General features: G+C 43.4%; 1 protein-coding gene and 2 long non-coding RNA genes across 5 annotated transcripts in view; 1 reads left to right on the forward strand and 2 right to left on the reverse strand.

The window, feature by feature from the left end:
* TRPC7 (transient receptor potential cation channel subfamily C member 7) overlaps positions 1–17,327 on the forward strand; it is a 61,573-nt gene extending 44,246 nt beyond the window's left edge. Inside the window, exons 7-13 of one of the 3 annotated variants that reach the window (XM_050312033.1) lie at positions 939–1,203; positions 6,418–6,613; positions 9,534–9,755; positions 12,174–12,254; positions 13,818–13,871; positions 14,971–15,046; positions 15,716–17,327. In XM_050312033.1, coding sequence (XP_050167990.1) covers positions 939–1,203; positions 6,418–6,613; positions 9,534–9,755; positions 12,174–12,254; positions 13,818–13,871; positions 14,971–15,046; positions 15,716–15,858 — 1,037 coding nt within the window. In that variant the 3' untranslated portion in view covers positions 15,859–17,327. The remainder of the gene's footprint in view (positions 1–938; positions 1,204–6,417; positions 6,614–9,533; positions 9,756–12,173; positions 12,255–13,817; positions 13,872–14,970; positions 15,047–15,715) is intronic. The other 2 variants (XM_050312035.1, XM_050312034.1) reach the window with 2 other exon arrangements.
* On the reverse strand, positions 1,198–6,107 carry LOC126638282 (uncharacterized). Its single transcript, XR_007628574.1, has 3 exons — positions 4,829–6,107; positions 2,663–2,728; positions 1,198–1,422 (listed from the first exon to the last, which is right to left on the reverse strand). It is a non-coding gene; the product is annotated as an uncharacterized LOC126638282 (long non-coding RNA).
* LOC126638283 (uncharacterized) lies at positions 12,351–19,064 on the reverse strand. The gene is made up of 3 exons (XR_007628575.1): positions 19,012–19,064; positions 13,298–13,412; positions 12,351–12,384 (listed from the first exon to the last, which is right to left on the reverse strand). It is a non-coding gene; the product is annotated as an uncharacterized LOC126638283 (long non-coding RNA).
* Between the last annotated feature and the right edge of the window lie 3,224 nt (positions 19,065–22,288).

Below are 22,288 nucleotides of genomic sequence, written 5' to 3' on the forward strand. Positions count from 1 at the left end.
GGAAAACATCCCTCCTTCTGCCAAGGCAAGTGGGAGCCCATAGAGATGATATTTTTCCCTCTCTGGTTTGCTGCTGATCCACTTAAAGTGAGTTCATGATCCAAAGGTGCAAAGGCTCCAGAACAGAATATCACAATGAGATCCTGTGAATTTCTCCATCTGCTGCTTTTCCTTTGGTTCAGATTTTACTGCAAATAATGCCTAAGTTTGATGCTGTGGCCCTAAAGATGTCACAGGTTTTAGGTCTGAGCCACGATCTTTTCATCAAGAAGCTCAGTTGATGCAAGGACACTTATAAGCCATGTTAATATAAATGTTCAAATTTTCAGTAGATTAAATAAATTATGGTATCTGGTATCAACAAGGAGCTTTTTTAGGTAAAAATATTTCAGTGACTAGACTGCAAGAACTGGTTTTAATGTAAAGATAAGATGAAAATTATACACTTCATATCTGCTTTATCTGAACAAATCCTAACGTTCTTATTGAGTGCTGGGGATAGAGATCTCAGTCTCCCTAATGCTCCCTTCCCAAACACTGTCACAGTGCCCTTTATAAAATCTATAGCTGTACTCCACTGTGCTGTGCTTTTGGTTCTCCATCTCAGGAGCTTCACATGGAAAAGCTGACATTCAACAAACAGAAAACACCAAGTTTTTTAAAGCCATGCTGGGTTTTTTTTTGCTGCTGCTTGGCTTCAGTAAATCCCAGTGACTTGTTCATTTCTCATCTTTGCCACATGGAAAATGCAACTAATTCTCTAATTCTCCAGCATGCTGAGGACTTCAGTGCACAACTGTTCCAAAGGTGTTGGGTTTTTTTTCCTCTTTATCTTCTGGCCAAAGCCAAAATTCGGTGTGGAAAAGGGTCATTTATCGCGATAGCTTCCACCTACCGCTCTTTTGTTACTAACACCCCGTGTCCATGTATTGTTTTAGCCAGGAACAAGTGGCTCCCCTCGGATCCCCAGATCATTTCAGAAGGCCTGTATGCCATAGCTGTGGTACTCAGCTTCTCCCGCATTGCTTACATTCTTCCAGCCAACGAAAGCTTCGGCCCCCTGCAGATCTCCCTGGGGAGGACTGTGAAGGATATCTTCAAGTTCATGGTCATCTTCATCATGGTGTTCCTCGCCTTCATGATTGGGATGTTCAACCTTTACTCCTACTACCTTGGTGCAAAGTACAACCCCGCCTTCACCACGTGAGTAGCGCTGGGGGAGCGGCTGGTCCTGCCCGCTGGGCTTGGAATCTTCGGGGACTTGGCTCCAAACAGCCTCCCCTTGTGTTCTTGTGAGATGTTCTTAAAAAAAGCCCAGCTGATGTTCCTCGCAGCCTGTGCCAAATGTGGTGCAGTTTCTCAGCAATCTCAGAGGGGGAAGGTTCCATCCCTTCTGCTCCGTTGCTAGTGCTCTGGTAGTTTCTGTGGGGGGGGAAATCACATCCAGATTTTGACAGGGAAGCTCATCCCACAGCTCCAGACCCTGGCAGGCATCTCTAGGCCTGAGTGCAGGGAGCTGAGCAGTTCAGAAACGGTTCTTTCTAGAAATCAAAATAGTGGGTCAGGAAAATGTTTTGTGAGATGCTCAGTTCAACGTGTCAGGAGACGTAGTGGGGAAAAAGTTAAACCTGAGATTGTTGTTCTTAAAACTGCGAGGTGAAATGTATGTAAAATAAGGGAGGATTTGGGTGCCTGGGATGTGGTTTCTAAGTCCTGATTGAGAACTTCTCAGCAGAGTGGGGACAAAGTGGGGACATTCCTGCTCACACACTTGTCTGGGAGGGAAAGTTTGGCATAACATTTTCCCTCTGCTGGGAGCTCAATTCCGGGAACCACCCCACAGTTGCAGTGCCTGAGCCCATGGTGGTTTCCAGGTGCAGAGCAGACATTCGATGCTGCATTTGATGTGTCAGTTCTCAAACAGCTTACACAGAGAGCCTGGGGTTGAGCTCATCACTCCTCTTAGGAGGAAAGGCCTATTCAGCATCATTTCTGTGCTGCAAGTGGCTGTTGCCTTCCAGTTTTACCACACCACCCTCTTGTGCCACATGTAACCTGCAACACTGCGTTTGCTGCCTCTGGTTGAGCCAAATATGCCTCCCAGACCTCTCCTGTAGCCTCGGGGTGCATTTTAATGGAAGGATTTATGAGGCCAGACACATTTACATTTATCTGCGCTCAGTAGTGAGGGAGAAGAAAATTGAGTGTGTGGGCTGTGACTTGCTTCAGATTTGAAGAGAAGGAGATGCCCTTGAAGCACAAAACTTACTGAGAAGTCGAGTCACTACCATCCCTGCTTGCCTGGTGGCACAGCAGCCCTCACTGATAGCATCCCCCAGGCACATCACTGACAAATTCCATTCTCTGATGCAATTCTGCACAGTAACTCTCTTATTAGCACTCATTAGCTAAGTGGATCTTCCAGGAGTTACCATCTTTTGATTGAAATAATGAGCAAACATTCACTAAAAATGATGACTGCTCAGTGGAGGAAAGATAGCTCAAATGCCCAGGGGATATTTGGGCTGGGGAGAGCTCTTCCTCCTTAACTTCAGCCTGCTGACTGCTTATCCTGGAGGGACTTCATGTTGTTATAAAGCAAATTTTCCATGAGCATGAATTTTCCTTTTAAGAATTTGGAAGAGATTTTAAAAATACTTACTTTCTTCTGATTATTTAAACACTCAGGAGTGTCAAACGAGGATCAGTGAAAACGAGCCCTTTCATCCTGTGAAACAAAGAGAATAGATTTGCATTCCTCCCAAAAATCCTTCTTAGACATTCCATTCAACAAGAAGCCCCGGGGTAGACAGTCTCAAACAATTTTAATAAGCTAATTACAAGGTTATTTTGGCAGATGGGCAGCCACCAGCTATAGCAATGTTTCCTTCTCTATTTTTCGTGGCTGTCTGTGGGCCTTGATGAAGGTTGTGGCTCCTGCTGCCATCAACTTAAACTTGAAAAGGAGGAAGATTTCATTATTAGTTCTTAAAAAAGGAACTCAGCTGCTCATTCCCTGAAAAATCACTGGGGTAAAGGAGGGTGTTGCTCAATTTGGTGTCCTCACAACCCTTCTGTGGCTGTGACTTCAGCGACATCGCTGAATGCATTTCCCGGGGGTTGTTTGGCAATTCTAATGAGGATGGGTGACATTGTGCAGCAAGAGAGTTTGGCACTGAGAAATGTGATGATCTGACTGTGGGACCTGATTCTCAGAGGTCACTTGGATAGCTGTGACAGAGGAAGCCCCCTTGGATTCATGCACTTCAGTGACTTTGGCCAGGTTCAAAGATGTTGGGTTGACACCTCCCTGGACAGGCCCAGTGGGAACCCTTAGACAAAAGAGCTGCTCACTCAAATAACTCCAAATTACACTCTTATTAAAAACCACACCTTCCCAGCACAGTATTTAGGCAGAAAAAAGAGTGTCCTTGTGCCCAGATAACACTCAGAGGGAACTGCTTGCTCAGTTCTAATGTCAGATAGTGAATGTTTGGTGCAACTCGGCTTTCCCCTTTCCTTACTCTTACACTTGTGAAACCATGTGCTCAATTTCTCTTCTGTTGTCACCTTCAGGATGCAAAGGAAATAAAGATGCAGTGGACTTTACTCCACACAGCTAAATAGAGAGATTATTTACCTAACCATGGGACACTTCCAAAAAATTTTTGCAAGTTCTTCCATGCTGAAGAGCAGACCATCTCCACCCCCAGCTATGTTTATCTGTTTATCATATGCTGTGTACAGCACACAGCTCTTGAAACAGCCTGTAATTAAGAACATGCTATGCAAACAAAATCGAAATGGAGGCAAGGCTGATTGTGTTCCTCTTGCTTTCTGCATCACAAATCAGGCTGAAGGCTACAACACAAGGCTTTCTGTCTCCCTCTCCCCAAAGGGAGATGTGACTCACTGCTCAGCGCCAATGCTACTTCGAGGCTTGATGGCTTTTTTTCTTCTTTGTTTTGCTTTGTCAAAATGTGATAGTTTTGTGGATTATATTGGCTGCAGCGCTTTTTTGGCAGTGATGGTTCTCCAGCTCATGTAAGGAAATCAGTCTGAAAGGTTGCCTTGAGCTTTCTTAAAGAGGAGGGCACAAGACTGACATGAAACCAGAGCCTTCCTGGGATCTTTTTTGATAACAGCACACTGCTCTTTACAAAAGTGAGGAAAACCTGTAACTGGATTATTGTCTGTGGCCTCTTTCCTTCCCTTGTGCAAAATCTTGAGATTTGACTGAACTGTGTGTTCTGAAACAAACAAACAAACAGAAAATAACCTCTGTTGTCTCCCCACCTTAGCAGCTGGGAGGGAGATTGCAGCAAACCCACCTCCACAAGGAGCATCAGTCAATCTGTCACTGCCAGGCCCTCCTGCTGCCAGGAGCTGTCAGTCTGGGCAGGACTCCTGACTTCCTCCATCCCTTCATTTGTCTGTCTTTGGGAAGGATAAAACACCTGCTGACCTTGCAGGAAGGGGGTAAATTGCTTATCTGGCAACGCTGAGACACGCAGGCGTCTTGGAATCTCTGGGAGCTTGGCTCCAAACATCCTCCTCTCATGTTTCAGTGAAGTGTTCCTAAAAAATCCCCACTGATGTTCCTTGCAAGCCTGTGCCAAAGCTCATGCAATTCCACAGGAATTTAAAAGGGAGGAGGAAAGAGCCATCCAGTGTTTTTTGGAGGGTAGGGATGGATTAGTACAAGCCTCCTTAGAAGCATCTCACCTGCAAGAGGGAGCCTTGTATCTTCCTGGGAGCATTGCTAAGCACCAGTTTGGGGTGCTACAGGTCAGGCCAACCTCTCCACCACCTTCCCAGTCCCACTGACCTCACCCTGGAGATGAGGACTGTGGACACCACACAGGAACCTGGTGCCCCGGCCTTTGTCTCTGTGGTGCTCGGGGGTGGTCAAGGCTGCTGACAGCCCTCAATTAACTTTTCAAGGACAATCTGGCACCGCTGAAGCAGAAAGGTCAATGTTTAAGCAGCAGAGAAAGGAGCAGAGTTGACACGTTGTATTAAAATCTGCCGGCAGGGTGGAAAAGCACGGGAAGGTTTCCAAATGGAAAGGGCAGGTTAACAGCAGGGTGCAGCTGGGCTCGAGGCTGGGGGGGTTTAGGGCTTTTATTAGCTTGGAAAATCACTTATGTGGTGGCTTTCCATGCCAGAGATCTTTGGTGTTATGCGTGTTCTTTAACTGGGCAGCACAACATTTCTTGAATGGCCAGATTGCTGCTGTGGAATACCCTAAATTATGATGGGAAATAAATACCAGCTTGCTGTGGCAGAAAGGAACCAAAGGGTAAAAATTAGTTCCTCTTGCTTTCATGAATGGTGCAATCAACACTGGAGTTTATGTAAAGTTTATTGTTCCTGTAGGATATGTCATTGTTTGTGCCTGTAAGCTGTTTTATAAACAGATTTAGCAGGATTAGACTACCACTCTAGCAAAAAACAAACATTTCCTCAAAATAATTTGTGAATGGCATTGTTTCCTTTCAAGGTGTTTGCTCCTGGCAGGCAGGAGGAGAGAGGAGGCAATTAACTGTTAACAGGCTAAGGATTTCTGGGGAAAGGCAAAATGCCTTATTAATTAAAAATGAAACAAACTGCTTTCAAAATAGGCCACATCCTTCCTCCTCCTTCTTTCCTTCCTTTTCAGCTGTGGCTGCTTGGGTCATACTCTCCTTTTGACCTGGCAGAGCAGCCACATTCTTTCCAGCCCCACTTTTCTTTCTCGCTGGCTCATTCCCTTCTCTTTTTCCTATCTTTTATTTTCCTCTGATGCCTTTCTACTTTCAAGCAAGGATAATAACCAAATCAAAATGCCTCTCTGCAACATCTCCTACCACTCCTTAATTTCAATTTTTTGCTACAAATGCTTGGGTGTCTGACTTGCTTGCAGTCCCAAAGCAGGATGGGAAGGAAATCAGGTTATGGTCTGGCTATATTTGCACTCTGTGTTCTTTATATTAATGCCACAAATCAGAACTTTCCAGTCCTCTCTTCTGCCCTGGAAACTGCATAAAAGGAGGTCAGACTCTTCTGTCTTCTCTGGATGAGAAAAGAGTGAGTGAGCAGAAGCAAAAAGCCCTACAGAAAAAGTTTCAACCTGCAAGTTGCCCATGGAATTGTTGTCCTTAATAGGGACACAAAATCCGAGTGACAAATAATGCACCTGGTAAGAACAGATGGAGCAAATCAGGGGACACTGCAAATTTGTAGCATTAATCAGAAATCATATTTCCTTATCAAACGAGGAAATGTGATTTGGCACATCCCTGGGTGATGGATAATGGGCTGCAATAACTGTGCCAAGACACGTGTTTATATTAGTGCATTGCTGGTTTTTTATTAGCACTTGGCCTGGCTAACCCGGTGCCAACCCTACAAAGTGACTGTTTGCTTTATTTTCAGGGTAGAAGAAAGTTTCAAAACCTTATTCTGGTCAATATTTGGCTTATCTGAAGTGATATCTGTGGTGCTGAAGTACGACCATAAATTCATTGAGAACATCGGGTATGTACTCTACGGAGTCTATAACGTGACCATGGTGGTGGTGCTGCTCAACATGCTGATAGCCATGATCAACAACTCCTATCAGGAAATTGAGGTAAGCAAAGAAATCAGATTACGAACTCGGTACACTTAATTACCACTGATAATGAAAATGCTCAAACAAACAAACAAGCAAGCAAACAAACAAGGAAGCTGCAGCTTATTCCGTATCCAAGATTAGAATGCTGACCACACATCTTACACTGTGTAAGAGTTAGGGCTGAGTCCTTAGTATAGTCAAACCATAATTGAATTAATCATTAACAATGAATCATTTCTAGAACCACTTCAGCTTCCTTGTTTTTAATGACCCCCTGTGAGTAAGCACAATTTCCCTTACAGGTATTTAATGAACGTGGTTTATGCTATTTTTTATTCCCTGTGCTGGTTATGATATCTTCTCCAAATGTGTTGTCTTAACTTCATTGTTTGCTTATAACAAAGTAATATTTCATTTGGCTTTTTGCCCTGTTCTCTACTGCTTAAACTCTCCAGCCCATGTAGATCTGAAGCTCATGTATATGCATTTAAAAATTCTGTATTTTCCAATTACTGGGCATACAAAATTGATTCAGATGATTTGTTTTGGGTTTTTTTTTTGAAGAGTCTCTAGGTCTGAAAAACATGACTGGTTGGACATTGACAAAAAGCAACTTTTAAAGCACATAAACAGAGCCCTCAAGCACAAGGAATAGTTTCTCAGAAAGGCATTTGCAGGGTTTACCCAGCCTGGCTCAGTAGCGTGGCTGTTGGCAGAGTGGATTTGCTTAATGCTTTAGACATAAACAACTCTCTGCTAATCTAAATAAAGGCAGAAAAAAAAAATACGTTATTTGGAGAAAGTTAATGTTGAGTCACCTCTTCTGATTTGTTAAATGTCAAACTTCTGCAGTTGGGTTTGTATTAATTAGTTGTCCTAATATCCCCTCAGAGCCTGACACTGAAAAAGGCCAGAGCTGAAAATATTTTCTCACTGTAATGTCTGATTCATCCATGTAGGGCAAATATAACTCAATCCTGGGCTTGCTGTAACAAAGTCTAAATGTCAGGGGGACCTCACATGTGCTCCCTGCCCCAGAAGCTTTCCTGCTTGCAGAAAGCAGAGCCATTCCTCCAAAGGTTTCTAATCACTTCAGGACAAGCATTTTCCTGAATCTTCTTAACCTGAAACAAGCTTTACTTCAGAAGGGGTCTCAGCCTCTTACTGCATTTTCCAGTTCATTGCAGTAGACAGAGATGCTCTTGAAAGGTTCTGAAGACAAAAAGAACCTCTGAAAATACCCAAATAGGTGGCCTACATTACCTTTCGAGCCTAACCTTTGTGATGAGCAGTTCCCTGTCAAAATGCTTTGTCACCCTTCCTGACTGCATGGAAATTTTCAGAACTTTGTTCAAGACTGCTCATAACTATCACCAAGCAACCCAAATGTGAGCTGCTTGGGCCTGATCCCCCTGACTGAGTTAAAACTAGTGCATCTCATGATAATTCACTTCAGTCCTCAGCAGCAATGAGGTTAAAGACAGAGTCATACAATCACAGAGCTGTTTAGGTAGGAAAAGACCTTTAAGACCATTGACTCCAGCCATTAATCCAGCACTAAAACATGTCCCTCAGTGCCACATCTACGTGTGTTTGGATATACCCCAGGGATGGAGACTGACTGCAGAGAGAGTCCCTTTTGCCACTGTGTTTATCTGAGAGCAGCAAAGTCAGTGGTGACAGAGGATGGACATTTCTTAGGAATTAAATTCCTCTGGGATCAGTGGGGACATGGTTTTCTTGTCACCTGGAGTGACAAGGCCGTGTTCTCCTGCCTTCCACTGAACATCTCTTTTCAGCTGCTCCTGCTTTGCTTCTGTTTATGCCTCGAGGGCTGGTGTGTCCTGACAAATTTGCACTTATGGAAAGAAATGTCCTTTTTGCCAGCTGTGAAACAGAATTGCTCCCATCAGCAGCACTTCTTAACTGCTTAGCAGAAAGGCATTACAACTGTCCACAGGTGATTTAGTCTGTAATTCAGCTCCAGGCTTCTGTGAGGTGGAGCCCCAAACCACGAGAAGAGTAAAGGGCAGAAGTGAAGACTGCTGTAACTGTGACAGAATTAATCTCTGTTGTGTCATGCCAGTTTTTGACTGGGTTTCAGAGGTACAGGGTAATCAGAGGTTATTAATTTTGGCAGAACACAGATGTAAATGAGCACGGGGTGTTGGCAGACCCACACTCCTACTGAAACCATGTAAACCACAGTGAAGAAGCTGTTCAGCAGCTCTCTCTCACCCTTTCTTTTCCTGATAAATGGTCCTGATACATGGCCCTGACCATCCTCCAGCATAAGTGCCAAGCAGATCCATAAAATATTTGCTAACCTTGCCCTTATTACTTGGAAGTGATTCTGGCCCACCTTGACAATTCATGAAGGAGATTCACAGGCACTGCATGATGGACTTTTTCTCCACCTTCAGCAGTGACAGGAGGAGAATTAAGGTGGATTGATCTATGGAGAAGAGGACCCATGAGGAAAGGAGCTGGTGAGAGGAGAAAGCAGTGACCTACCCCCGTCTCTGGGGGATTCCTGGCCGCTGCAGTGGTGACAGCTGACAAACAGCATTGCAGTTAATCACAGTCTGTTGCTGTGCTCACAACAGTTTCTTCCGCTTCCCATGACTCTGTCTGTGTTCTGACCCATTCATTTATCAGCACAGCAGAAGCTGGTTACTGAGACAATCCCTTTGATATCCAAGGAAATAGTCTAATATTTGGAGGACTTCTACTCTCTGTTTATTCACTGCTTTTTTTAAATTATCCTTATTTTGAGATTACCACAAAGACAGGTTTTGTTCAGGGGCCTTGTTTCTGGCAAACAGAATCTGAGTCTAGTTAATTCCTAACTGTATGTTTGTCCTAACCACAGCCAAATTCCTTCCTGTTTACTAATTTGGGTGTTGATTTGTTTTTCCCCTCTTCCCTTCCCAAGGAGGATGCAGATGTGGAGTGGAAGTTTGCACGTGCCAAGCTCTGGCTGTCCTACTTTGACGAAGGAAGGACTTTACCTGCTCCTTTCAATCTAGTGCCAAGCCCTAAATCATTTTATTATCTCATACTGAGAATAAAAATGTGCCTCATAAAACTCTGCAAATCTAAGGCCAAAAACTGTGAAAATGATGTTGAGATGGGGATGCTGAATTCCAAACAACGGGTATGTGTTATCTTCACTTTTCAGCTTCTTTCTGGAAGGGATTTGTGCCAGGGACCTTCTGGAGGGGATTACTTGGTACAGAGGGAGATCAGGGACAGCACAGCCTCTCACTGGACATCACCATTGTGTTTACATTGCAAGGAGAGGCTCCCCCCAAACTTGTGACCTCATTGCATGAGGTGTGGGCACCAGGGGAAGGGCAACTTTATAAAAGCAGGCACCTTTATAAGGGAGTGTCCCAAGGTCAAGGAGAAGGGCAGAGGCACAACCAGCTTATTGTTGTCTGACAACTCATCCACCCAGCAGGCCTTTTTGCCTCTTCAATTCATCCACCTTCCCCGAAGTGGTTTCCAAAATTAATTTTACTGTCCTTACAACATTTACTGCCATTGCAGGTTTGGGAACGAATTTCCAAGCAGGGATTATTAACACCTGAATCCCTAAAGCTGTATTTAACAACCTCTCCAGTTACATCTGCCTAGTGATGTGTAGCCACTAATGGGGAGATTCTGGCTCAGCATTTGAAATTCCCTTCCCAGTGGAATTAGCTTTGCTCCTCCATGGGGAAATGCCAGAGAAATTAGAGAAAATTATGATGCCTGTGGGAATTATTCTCTGCAACGCTGTGCAGAGGGTCACTGGGAACGTGCAGGTGCTTTAGGCTTTGCCTGGATCTCTTGGTTCTCCTGGAAGGTGCTGGACAAGTCTATCCCTGGGGTCTACTCCGTGTTCTCAAATAATTTAACCACCACTGAGCACTGCTAAGATTGACAAGATTTTGGGGGGGGAATTTTTGTCTACAAATTCACTGAACTACTACTGATTACTGAAAGAACCACTGGAACAGTGGAGTCCAGAAAAGAAAGAAACCTTTCTCCTTTAGCTACCTAAAGTAATTAAAAAAGATAATATTTTTTAAAGTTATTTGAATCTAACCCCACAAAGCCCTCTTTGTTTGAAATTTAATTTCTGCTCCAAAGCATAAATGAAAGTCATGAAATTTTTCCTAAGCCTCTCCTTCCCCAAGCCACGTGAGTGAAACAGTCTGGCTTGCCCTTTTTCATGGAACTCATGCAAAATTCATATTTTCCATGCCTTTAACATAAACAATGAAGAGTATCAGTCATTTCTTGCTTGCCTGTTGATTTTGTTCATGTATCATCTTCAAGAGTCTCTGTAGGATCATGACACACCTGATGAGTAAGAGAGAAGTAAGAAAAAAATTACACAGTTAATCAGGCTTTTAGTCTAATCATTATAAGCATCTTGATTTGAAAACAAAAAAAATCAGGATCTCTGGTTCATCAGGGAAGAAAAACCCTTAACCAGGGCCTTCCCTCTCTGTTTAATTGCACATAGTTACAGAATTCTATGGTATTTATTGCCTTCTCTGGGTCTATGGTATGAATTAATTCCTTTGAATAAGTGATTTTATTTTTTTTTTTTTTAATAGCATTTGGACCAAAAAATTCAGAGGTGGAAAACAGCGTCAAAAAAACCTCTTACAAAAATTATGTGTAGTCTCCAGAAAAGTCTCCTTGGAAACTTCTAGAGCTGTGTTGTGTCCTCTGATAAAAATATGATGGTCTATTCAAAAAAAATAAATAATTTTTTTTGAGCCAAAAGAAGTAGCAAATGGTACTGTTATTTTAAAAGGACCAGTGAAAATCAATTGTTTCAGAATTTGGTTTTGTACCACATAGACTTGTTCTCTCCAAACATAAGTATTTCTTTTTCTTCCTTTCTTAAGTTGTGTTAAAACTGATCACCATCAGCCTCGTTAAGATTAAAGTACTTTGTGCCTCTTAACACCTTGTTGTCTAAAACTTGTGTGTTAATACCATTTCTAATTTAGGACCCAATTTTTTTTTCATTTATTTTTGGGGTTTTTTTACTTCTTTCTTTCTCTCTCTCTTTCTTTCTCTCTCTCTTTCTTCCTTTCTTTCCCTTTCTATCTTTCTTTTTCTTTCTCTCTTTTTCTTTCGTTCTTTCTTTCTTTCTTCCTCTCTCTTTCTTCCTTTCTTTCCCTATCTCTTTCTTTCTTTTTCTTTCTCTCTCTCTTTCTTTCTTTCTCTCTTTTTCTTTAGTTCTTTCTCTCTTTCTTCCTCTCTCTTTCTTCCTTTCTTTCTCTCTCTCTCTCTTCCTTTCTTTCTCTCTCTCTCTTCCTTTCTTTCTCTCTCTCTCTCTTCCTTTCTTTCTCTCTCTCTCTTCCTTTCTTTCCCTATCTCTTTCTTTCTTTTTCTTTCTCTCTCTCTTTCTTTCTCTCTTTCTTCCTTTCTTTCTTGAGCCTGAATGTGCTGGATTTTACTCATACATTGAACCATTTCCTGGTTTTATGATGCTCTGTTTAGTCTGGGGCTGTCTGGGTGTGAGGAGCTCTCACTGATTTAATCCTATCATGGTGTTTTATAATTTCAGAAAGTTCGTTTTCACTCAATCATTCAAAACACAGAGAATTTTTCGGGGAAGAACGCTTATAACAAGCCCACAAGATATCAGGTAATCACAGCATGAAAGCAGGAGCCAGGGGAGAGATGTGTCAGTGAGCAGCTCTTACCTGCAGGGTCACATTTACCTCCTTCCAGTGATGCCATCCCGGGATGAGGCTCAGCTTGGGCACGGGACTGGGCTGGGGCATCTGGGGGATAAACACAGCCTGTCACCTGTGGAAATGCTAACTGATGTCATGCTAATTAATTCCACCCCGGGGAATTTAATTTAATACAGGAAATATCATCCAACCTCTACTCCTCCAGTCTTGCATTGACAGCATTTCATCCTCCATGGCACAGATCCATCTCTCCAGCTGTTGCATCAACATCTGCATGTGCTTTCTCTGGCAGTGACTTGACCTGCAATGTGCTGCTGTTCAAAATCCCCCCGTGGCTGCAGTGGGTGCCATAACTAACACAGCTCTCTGTCTTGGCAAGAGTCTTGTGCCAGCAGATCTATTTTCTCTTGTTGGGTAATGCCATAAACACAACGTTCCCCATGGGATATTCTCCTTTTTTTAGCATAAAGTGAAAAGGAATCTGGTATGTCTGAAAGGCCCAACATTGAAGAGAACTGAGGAAAATAATAATTAAGTGAGATAAAAGGTGCAGTGGCAATTCTAGAAGGGGTTTGTCCTGGGTTGGTCCAGCCCCCAGCACAACGGGCTCCTAAGCTGCACAGCAGACCACTAATAAATGTCTACTGGTTTTAAAAACCTTTCAGGGTTTTGTGCCATGACAGGAGGGGTGTCTAAAAATCCAAGTTAGAAATAGGATACATTCACTCTGGCATCTGGAGTTAGTTGGCTTGATACCATCAAAGAGATGAGAGATTGTGTCCTGCCCAAAATGGCATTTGAGCCCTTCTGACATTTCCCCATCCCCTCAGACCCCCAGGAGATGTGTCAGCCTCTGCTGGACTCCTTCTCTTCCTGGAGCTATTTTTTTCTAAATTACACCACCTAATGTTTGTGGTAAATTAGCCCCTTATTTCCAAGACTGAAAAAGCCAAATGTGACTGTGAAAAACAGAGAGGAAAAAGATAACTACCTGCTATTCAATAATGCCCCTGCTTGCTTTGTCTTCAAATTATCTTGGAACATTTCAGCTGCTGCAGGAAGAAATTGCCCAAATAATAGAAGGGGAGTTTAGTAGTCTTAATCATCTAAATATAAAGAAGAAAAAACAATGTGATAATTTGGCCAACAAACTTTCTTCTACAACTGGGGAAACCTTTGAAGCAGTTTTCTGTTTTCTTTAACGATGTTTATCAAGTAATGCACTTGCACTAAATATGGACACGAGGGTATTTCAGTCATTGTGGCAAAAGGAGCAATGCTGGGGAGAAAGGGAGGAGCAAGGCTTGGAAGCCACAGTGCAATATTGAGGCAAAAAAGTAGAGATATTATGTTATCTGGTTTTTTTCCCAGGTAATAAGAGCATTCCCTATGTGCTGATTCCTTGTTTTAATCTAAATTTCCTCTGCTCTGAAAAAAAAAAAAAAAAATTTTTTTTTGGATCCAGGATTTCCCTTCTTTCCCCAAACATTCCTTCATTTATGTTTTCTCAGGTGACAGCCCTACCTCCCTCTGGATTCTACTACCTTGGCCATCTTCAACACACCGTACGTGCGCTGTGCCCTTCTGAGCCACCCGCTTAGCCAGAGGCCTCCCTGGCACCAGGACAGTCTTAGACATCCCACATCCCATGGCTCCAAATGACTGGATCCTTCTTTCATCTCCACCTGCCTTTTGCACTGTTATAATCCTTATTTGGCTCCTAAGAAACCAGAGCAGGTGTACTGAGTCCTTAACTCATGTTTCACAGCCTGCAGCTTTTTTCAGCGATGTTCAAAGCTAAAACCTAAATCCCTGTCTCTGACAGAGCAATCCTTTTTGTGCTTGTCCTAGTTGAGATTTCTTTCCCATGTAGTGAAGAACTGGCAGTGTCACAGGCCTCCAGTTGTAACCCCAGACTGCCAAAGTTACTTTCCTTCTACGTGAATGGAACTTACGTATTTTTGGAACAATATCACATTGCAAGCTCATATCCACAACCATCTTCAACTTCCATGTATGCCATTCCTTACTAAAACTCCTTACATTCCTTACTAAAAACCACCTTCCATTTTATAAGTCTACATGGCTCTGGTTTTTTCCCTGTGTATGCCTCTAAAAAAATCTGTCATTTCCTTAAGAAGCTTCTCTCACTTAAGCCAGGTCCCACTCTTCTGTTCAAACTCTCTTTTCTCTGTCCCTCTCTAAATTTATTTTCCCCTAAACCCCCCAATTACAAGACTAACAGAGTCTTTCTGTGAACCTCGGGTCAGCTGCTTAATTCATCACTGTGAGCAAGTTTGCTAATATCATTAATTAACCACTTATTTTTCCCTGTAAAGTATTTTTTATTGTTGCACTGAACAGCAACATGCTAAAAAAAGGCTCTGGAACCCATTTCTTAGCTTTCTATTGGATCATCTGATTTCTCTCTGTCAGTGGAATGTGCTCTACATTCACGTGCATCCCATAAAACACCCCAAAGTACTTCCTGTGTGGGGTCATAATGGCTGTCAGTCAACCACTGCAACACTCATAATATAAAATACACAATAAATGGGAAGTCAGTAAAGAATTACCCACAGTTTTAGTTGCCCGTAGCAAGTCTAGCACTGAGGCAAGGTGGACAATCTCACATGGACAGAAGTGTTTCTTCTCTCCTTTCAGAAAATCATGAAGCGTCTGATCAAACGATACGTGCTCAAGGCTCAGGTTGACCGAGAAAACGATGAGGTCAACGAAGGCAAGTGGATTTTTTTATAACTCACACATGGAATGAGCATGGGATGTGTTACTGATGTGCTACTGATCTGGCCAGTAAGAGGGTTGAGCTTAGAGAACATCCTCTGTAGAGAGAGAGCTCATTTAGTGCTCACTCTGAGGCGACTCTGAGCCACCACTGAGCTCTGGAAACTCTAACTTTTCTTTAACAGAACACACAAGATATTACACTATCCTGCTCTACCTCTCCTTCTTCACAACAGCCAGGGTATTGCCAACACCCAACCTGGTGTCCAAGTAAAGCAGTTTTTGACTGCACTGCCCAGCCCTGCCCCAAGGATACTCCCTGCAGGGAGGATTTGAATGCAGAGGGAAAAGAACCTCCAACACCTCTTAACTGCCACCTTCCTGCAAGTGCCCTGTGTAGGTCAATAGGTGGGAAGAGAACAGATTTAAGAAAATAAAATATGAACTTTCCATACAGACTCATTGCTGTCAGTGCCACTGCTGCAAGTGCAGCTTCTTTCTTACGAGTACAAATATTAAAGTGCATAATGCAGGGAGATCATCTGCAGCTGCACACACATCCCTGACCAAACAACACTGAAAATAGTGCTCTCTCAGGTCTTGAAACCCTAGGGATTACTCACTTGATTCAGTGTTGTTAACAGCAATATTTTCTTCCTTTTAGGAGAACTTAAAGAGATCAAACAAGACATTTCTAGTCTGCGCTATGAACTCTTGGAAGAGAAGTCCCAAGCTACTGGTGAGCTGGCAAAACTAATACAGCAGCTGAGTGACAAGTTTGGGAAGACCTTAAATAAGGACATTTGATGGTGAATACAGAGAGAGGCAACTGGTTTTCTTAACATTATTCAGTCTCAACCAGCATCTTAGGAGGGGGAAAACCACGTAAAAGATGGGTACTGCACACTCAGCTTTCGCTGCAGCAAGTGCTGGGAGGAGCACTTTGCACCTCTCCTGCGCTTGGTGAGTCACCAGTTAAACCTTTTGTGATACAAAAGCGACTTATTGGTAAAAATATATGCCCTTTGACATCAGAAATAGGTGCACCACAGAGAAGGCACCTCCAGTTAAAGGCAAAAAATGCAGATCTTCATCCATCTGACTCCAGAGAAGACAATACAACTGTGCTCACTTATAGCAACTGAGACTGTCCTGACCAGAATTGGGTGAAGCCTGAAGAAAAAAAAAAATGTGCCAAACATATTCCCTGCAAAATGTTTTCAATTCCTATTCTTGGGTGTGTATTCTCCTTTTATAAATGTTTACATGGGCAGCCATGAAGAAAACCCTGAACAGCACTGTGGCTCATGGAAAACAAAAATCACCTGCTGAAATGACCAAGGCAGGGTAGGACACAGAGAGACTGGATGACAGCACTGGGGAAAAAAAATGGATCGAGCTTGTGGAAAAAAATCATCCCTTCACCCCTCTGCTAGAAGCTGATAAAAGGATTTCCAGCCAAAAACTCCTCTCCACCTTTTCCAGCTGTGTTTCCAGCTGTGGATGTGGGCTCTTGGTATGCACCCAGCCTCTCTTCTGTCCTTAACTCATCCCACCTCTGACAACAGCGTACTGAAACATCCATGCTGATGTGAAAGTCACTTCCCAGGAATACCCACAGATAAAATAAATGCCCTGTGCTAATGTGTTCAGTTCCAGGAACAACATTCATCCAGAGATAGCAAGGCAACAGAGCTCAGCTTTTCGGATTGCAAGACCAAACAGCAAAGCCATAGGGTGAGATCAGTCACGAAGAACAAGCCCTTTAAATTAATACAGAAAGGCTTTGATTGAACATTCTGACAAAAAAAAGAAATTAAAAAAAGGGAAAGAAAGGGAAAATCAGTGTAGAAATGATTGTCTTAAGTGTTTGGCTCTTACAGAGGATGAGGAAGGGATTAAAACCATTCTAAGGCTGAGGTAAAACAAGGACTCAGATCCCACTTTTTCAACAGGAAGGTGATGAGTCCGTGCAAACATCGTGGATTTCTTGGGATTTCCCAGTTAGCTCCAGGATTTCAACTACTTAAAGCACACCTTACCACATGGGACCCACGGAACTGCACTGTTTGTTTACAAGAGGCACCTCTAAAATGAACGGGGCATTTAGGGATCAGCTGAGACAAACAAACAAGCAGAGCCAGAAGGTGACCTGTGACCAGTTCTTAAGTGCCAGATGAGAATACAGATAGCCTAATAGAATAATAGTTATATTTGTACAAAAAAAAATAAAAATCAAAGAAAACAAAAAAAAAGTGTACTGTACGTAGATCTGTTTAGAGACAAAGCAAAATACTGTATTTTTACCTTTAATAAGATTATCTTGTATACTGTAATATTTTTACCTAAAAATGGAAACAAAATAAAATTACCTCATAATATTTTGTTGCACACTGAGTGAAATATTTGCTTGATCTTTTGGCTACCTAATTAATACATGGCTTTTTTTTTTTTTTTTTTTTTGCTTTTCTATGATATTGAATGATGAAATAACTAGATGAACCCATTTCACCTTAGGAATTCTGAAGCCAAAAAGAAAGAGCCAAAACCTTTGAGTTTTGGTTCTCTTCTGAAGGAGCCAAAACTCAAAACAAACTAAAATACATTTTCAAGGTGTAGAACTAAGGAATTGAGAGTTCCACGACCAAGTACAGCCTGCAAAGATGACTTCTTATTTGTGGTGCTTAATTTGAAATTATTGGGTCATTAAGATATTTGTAAAATTACCTTCTGAGAAGAGAAATTCAGCTCCTCTGGCTTCAGAAAAACACGGGGCTGGTACCAGCGTGGAAGCAGAAGTGAAATGAGTGACCAAAGGTTAATAGGCTTTAGCTGGTAAGACAATTGGAAGGGATTTGCCCTGATTATTAATACATATTAAAGTATTTCTGTACCTTTCCCATTTAGATTTTTAGCACCCCTCAGGAATTTGAGGAGAACTATTCGAGGCAGAACATACAACAACCACCACATTTTAAATTTCTCATTCTGAGTCCATGAAAAAGTTTAGTGGAACACTCAGATGCGCTTCTGTTTTGGGCATTTAAATGCAGCTCAGCAAGATGCCTGATCTGGAGTCCAGCAACACCAACGGGAACATTCTCCTGCTGCTGGATATTGCAGGGAATGCCTGTCCTGGGCAGCACAAATAACACCACACCGTGAATAACTTCACCAAATTTGGGGGTCCCAGGTGGAGGCATAGCCTGTCAGCTGCTGCTCTTCCAGCATCTGCACAGGGGAAGCAGAGCAGCCCTGCCACAGGCACTCAGGATGCTGATCTCACTCAGGAATCTGCCATGAAAGAGCCCAGTATCCTCTAGGACTTCAGAAGTCGACTAAAAGATGTCTTAAAAGTACTGCTAAAAGACATCTGCTTCCTCTCCTTTCACATTTACATTCCTGAAGGTATCCAGGCATGGAGATTTTATATAAATACCCATGACAAGCAAAATCCCACTCCATCAGAGCACTTTTCTCATCTGGCTCCCAGTAACACACCCAAGGAAGCTGCACACTGTGGATCAATGGGCTGCCAGCAGAGGCATCATTAAATTCGTGGTTTGTTCTCCAAGGTTAGTTTATAAGAAGTTAAGAAGCCTCACTGAAAGATCTCTGAGAGAACTTGGAGAGTTTGAAGAGGAAAAATCAGAGTAGGTGGGTCCCAGATTGGATTAGACCTGAGATGTGCAGGTCCCCTGTCCCACCTTCCATCACCAGGGACCCTCCCATGGATGATCCCATGTCCCATCAGCCCTGACAGTGTCACATCAACCCACCTGCTGAGTTGAATTTGATCCAGTCTGTAACACCTCTTACTTTGTAATACAGGTTTTAATATTCCTTGGACAAATTCAAGCTATGAAAGAATGAAACTTCACCCAAATTCTTTGTAGATACAGATTTATAACTTTTTATGGGAAATATGTTAGAGGGACATCACATGAGGATGAAACTAACCTGAAGTCATCCACACAAGGGTGAATATTCTCCACAAGATCATCATAATTCTGCACATCCCCCAGGCCAATCAAACTAGAACTTCAACAGACACCCTGAGGAAGATCAGAACAAAGTCATTCACCAGCCAGTATTGATTTATTGACTGCCCACATCCCTAGACAGTTGTTTCACTGCTTGCAAAGACTAAGGCAGTCAGCTGCTGACCACAGAGAGGAGAAAACAGCAGGAAGCATTAACAGGATCTACTGTTTCATGGGGCTGAACTGCCTGGTTTTAAGCCAGGAACCCCTGCTGGCCAGAGGTGCAAATCCCCAAACAAAGGAGCTGCTCAAGGGCATCTGGCACCCTGCCCTTGCTCTCAGCAGCAAGGGATGGGCTGTGCAGCCCACAGGACAGAGGTGATGCTTCACACACAGCTTTGCTCTCCAGCTGGACTAACTCTGCCTGCAACTTTGCAGAGAACAACTAACAATTCCCATCCTCAGTTTCAGAAAAACATGGTTTAAAAGCAAATGTTAGGAAGAATCAGAATGGAGTAATGAATAATGTCTCAGAAGGCTGCCTGCATCCTGACCAGAGCCCACATTAAATTGTCAGAGCTAGGCTTTATTCTTAATTAATCCACATGAGGAAAGCATTTTCCAGCGGGCCAAAAGAAATTGCCCTAATTAAAAGATGCAAGAAAGTAATGATTGCTTGGTAAGGACCAGCCAGGACACAATCCATCACCACAGAGGCAGGAGAGCTGAGCAGGGCTTCAAACACAGCTCAGCCCTGAGCAGCAGGGACAGGGTTTTAGACACAGCTCAGCCCTGAGCAGCAGGGACAGGGTTGCAGACACCTCTCCAGCTGAGAGCAGATCTCTGCTGCACCACAGCCAGGTCTGGGCTGCAGGTGAGGAGGGAGGAGGCAGAACTCATCCTGCACTGCAGGCAGACCCCGCCACAGAACAGCTCTGCTGCCTCCCAGGCCCCAATAGGAACCTGGCAAGCAGGTCCTTTCATTCCTCATTTGGCTCAGATTTGCTTCCCTGACTGACCAGCGGGGAGGGAAATGAAAGCCACAACTCCAGAGCCAAGGCTGTGCTGCAAGGTGGCTCTCAGATGGGAAGAGTAAGTGTTTCCTCTGTCCAGACACAATAATACTTAGCTTGTGACCCCCAAAAGCAGCTCTGCCCTTGCTTTGGCCACAAATCTCTCAGCACTACAGCATTAGATGCTGCAGGCAGCAGATCCCTTTGCTCCCTCCTTCACTCACCTGGTTCATCCCCACCATTTTCCCTCGGCCATGACTGGGCTGTAAACCCTGCAAGGCAGTAAATCTGATGCTGGACACCAGCCTGCACAAACTGCACCCTCGAAAAACTTAAATTTTAATAAAAAGGCTAGAGGTGGCACAGGAAATGTAGTCCCAGCTTCCAGTGAAGGAAGGGATGTGCAGAGAAATTCAGGGATTTGCCTTAATGACCTGGAAAGAAGGGGCAAAAATGGAATTTGTGCCTCTGAATCTTATTAGAACAAGAACATACCCATTAGCTGTGCCCTCCCTTAGTTCTGCATCTCCTGAGATCTGCCAATGCCTTCTGCCAGGAGCACAGGAGCAACAGCAGGATAAAAATAATCATTGCCTCAGTGGTCATACATCATTTGGGAAGTGATTCTATCAATCCCTGGGAGGTTTTAATGGCTCCATATCAATAACAAGGTAAGCCTTCCCTATAGCTGAATTTAAATCAAATCAAATAGGAAGGCAGATAATAACCAAAGGGGTGTAAGAACTAAACAGGTCCTGGAATTCCTGATGCCTTTAGCAGCAGGTAAAAGGGCACTCCACTCACTCCAGGTCATTTGAGACAGACATTTAACACAAACCTGCAGTGTGATAGAGGGGATTTTGTAGAGCTTAAAAGGTTAATGAATAGCTAACGAGCTTGTTAATATACAACTAATGTTTACTATAATACAGACTAATATTTAATTCCCTTACTAATGATTAATTATTCTGCTGTAAGAGTTTAATTAGGCTTACACAGCAGGAGCATGGGGGGATCTGGTGATGAGATGAGTTTCCAGCAGTGGCTGCCCTGACTCCAGGCCCCTGTGGTGGGCACAGCTTTGGCATCCCAGCATGTCCATGTGGCGAGGAAGCAGGAGAGGGATGGCTGAGATCTTCCTTAGGATGGAAGTTTTTCTCTTGTACACCCAAGTGGGTGGCACAGAGACTCCACAGCAAGTTGCTTTTGAAAACAAGTCAGTAGGAAAGTTCTCCCAGTGGCTGAGAGGGTCCTGCACTGCCCTGTTGGAGCTGGGCTGCCAGTTCCATTATCCTGGTACCCAGCAGCACTTCTGATGGCAAGGACTCTGGCACAGGGACTGCAGCACCTCACTGCAAGGTTTTCATTTGGAGGTGAAAGCTTAAATTAAAAAGCTGGTTTGATGCAAAAGTGTTCTCTGGACAACAGTATGCTTTGGGTCAAATCTGCATGAGGAGTCCCAGACCCAAATAAAAACTTGAATTCATCCTGTAAAGACCCAGACACTGGATACAGCTGAGAGAGAGGGTCATAAGGTGGTAGGAATAACTGAGCCTGGAAATGCCAACTGATGGCACAGCCTGTAGGAATGCCACAGTCCCCAAAACCCCCAAGTACCCTGGTGCTCTGAGAGGAGAGAAACTATTTTTTTGTGTGCCTGTTTTGCCTGTTTTAGGAGCTTTTCCCCGTGAAAGTTCAGAACTGCTGTACCCGCAGAGAGCTGCGAGGCGTTTCCCTGTATTTTCTCCACACTTCAGAATAAAGGCTGTGGGTGCCTCGTCGGGATTTCTGTCCATTCCCGAGGGGAAGACGCAGCCCAAAGCATTCCCAAACTCAACGCGAATCCCTGCGGATGAGGGAGGAGGGAGGTGGAGCGGTGCCTCTTGCTGCTGGTTGCAGAGGGAGCCGGCAGGTTGTGCTCACGAACAACTAATCCACAGCTCTGCCTCTGGGATGCTCCGCGGTAAATCCGAAGATACAGGGGGGAAAATAAAAAAATCCTCTTTCTGCAGGGTTTTTCTCCAGCTCATTACAGCAGCCTGCCCACATGCTTCACCAGCCCCTAAAGCCACAAGAATCTGGCTTATTAAACTGTAGTATTAAACCAAAGAAAGGTTGAACTGCTGCTTTCCTGTTAGAAGGAAAGTCAATATTTCTTCAGCTGACTTTGATGCACTCAGATAAGTTTTGTGCTTTGTACTGTCTTACTCTTCTTTTTTTTGTTTTCTCTTTTTAAGTGTC

Source organism: Myiozetetes cayanensis, unplaced genomic scaffold, assembly GCF_022539395.1.
Source record: "Myiozetetes cayanensis isolate MyiCay16 unplaced genomic scaffold, myiCay2020 scf17, whole genome shotgun sequence".
Taxonomy (NCBI): Eukaryota; Metazoa; Chordata; class Aves; order Passeriformes; family Tyrannidae; genus Myiozetetes; species Myiozetetes cayanensis.